We start from the raw sequence: 651 nt of genomic DNA on the forward strand, positions 1-651 counted from the left end.
CTAAGTTTACTTGTTGCTGCTGAAATAAAAAAACATTTGCTGCTGCCGCAGCTGCTGTTTCTAGCTAAAGAAGAAAACCAAACCCTCGTTAGAGCACTCGCTATCAGGCATCTTGCTGCTGTCAGGCTACTGCTGCTGCTGCTGCTGCTGCTGATGCTGCTGCTGCTGCTGCTGTTGTTGTTGCTGCTGGTGCTGATGCTGCTGCTGCTGCTGCTTGTGATGATGTTCGTGCTGCTGCTGCTGATGCTTGTGATGATGCTTGGGCTGCTGCTGTTGCTGCTGCTGATGCTGCTGCTGCTGCTCTTGCTGTTGCTGCTGCTTATGATGATGTTTGTGCTGCTGCTGTTGCTGCTGCTGATGCTGCTGCTGCTGCTGTTGTTGTTGTTGCTGCTGATGCTGTTGCTGCTGTTGCTGTTGCTGCTGTTGTTGTTGTTGCTGATGCTGTTGCTGCTGATGCTGATGCTGCTGCTGCTGCTGCTTGTGATGATGTTTGTGCTGCTGCTGTTGCTGCTGCTGCTGCTGCTGTTGCTGTTGCTGCTGTTGCTGTTGCTGCTGCTTCTGTCGCTGTTTATGATGATGTTTGTGCTGCTGCTGCTGCTTGTGCTTCTGATGTTGCTGCTGCTTTTGATCATACTGCTGCTGCTGCTGCTG

The 651-nt window shown here is 51.8% G+C and overlaps 1 protein-coding gene across 1 annotated transcript in view; it reads right to left on the reverse strand.

The window, feature by feature from the left end:
* Positions 1-126: 126 nt before the first annotated feature.
* Positions 127-651, reverse strand: part of EMH_0007300 (uncharacterized protein) — a gene marked incomplete at both ends in the record, with an annotated part of 2,538 nt that continues 2,013 nt past the window's right edge. Inside the window, one exon of the mRNA XM_013497956.1 lies at positions 127-649. Coding sequence (XP_013353410.1) covers positions 127-649 — 523 coding nt within the window. The remainder of the gene's footprint in view (positions 650-651) is intronic.

This window comes from Eimeria mitis, genomic scaffold, assembly GCF_000499745.2.
Source record: "Eimeria mitis Houghton genomic scaffold, Emh_scaff305, whole genome shotgun sequence".
NCBI lineage: Eukaryota > Apicomplexa > Conoidasida > Eucoccidiorida > Eimeriidae > Eimeria > Eimeria mitis.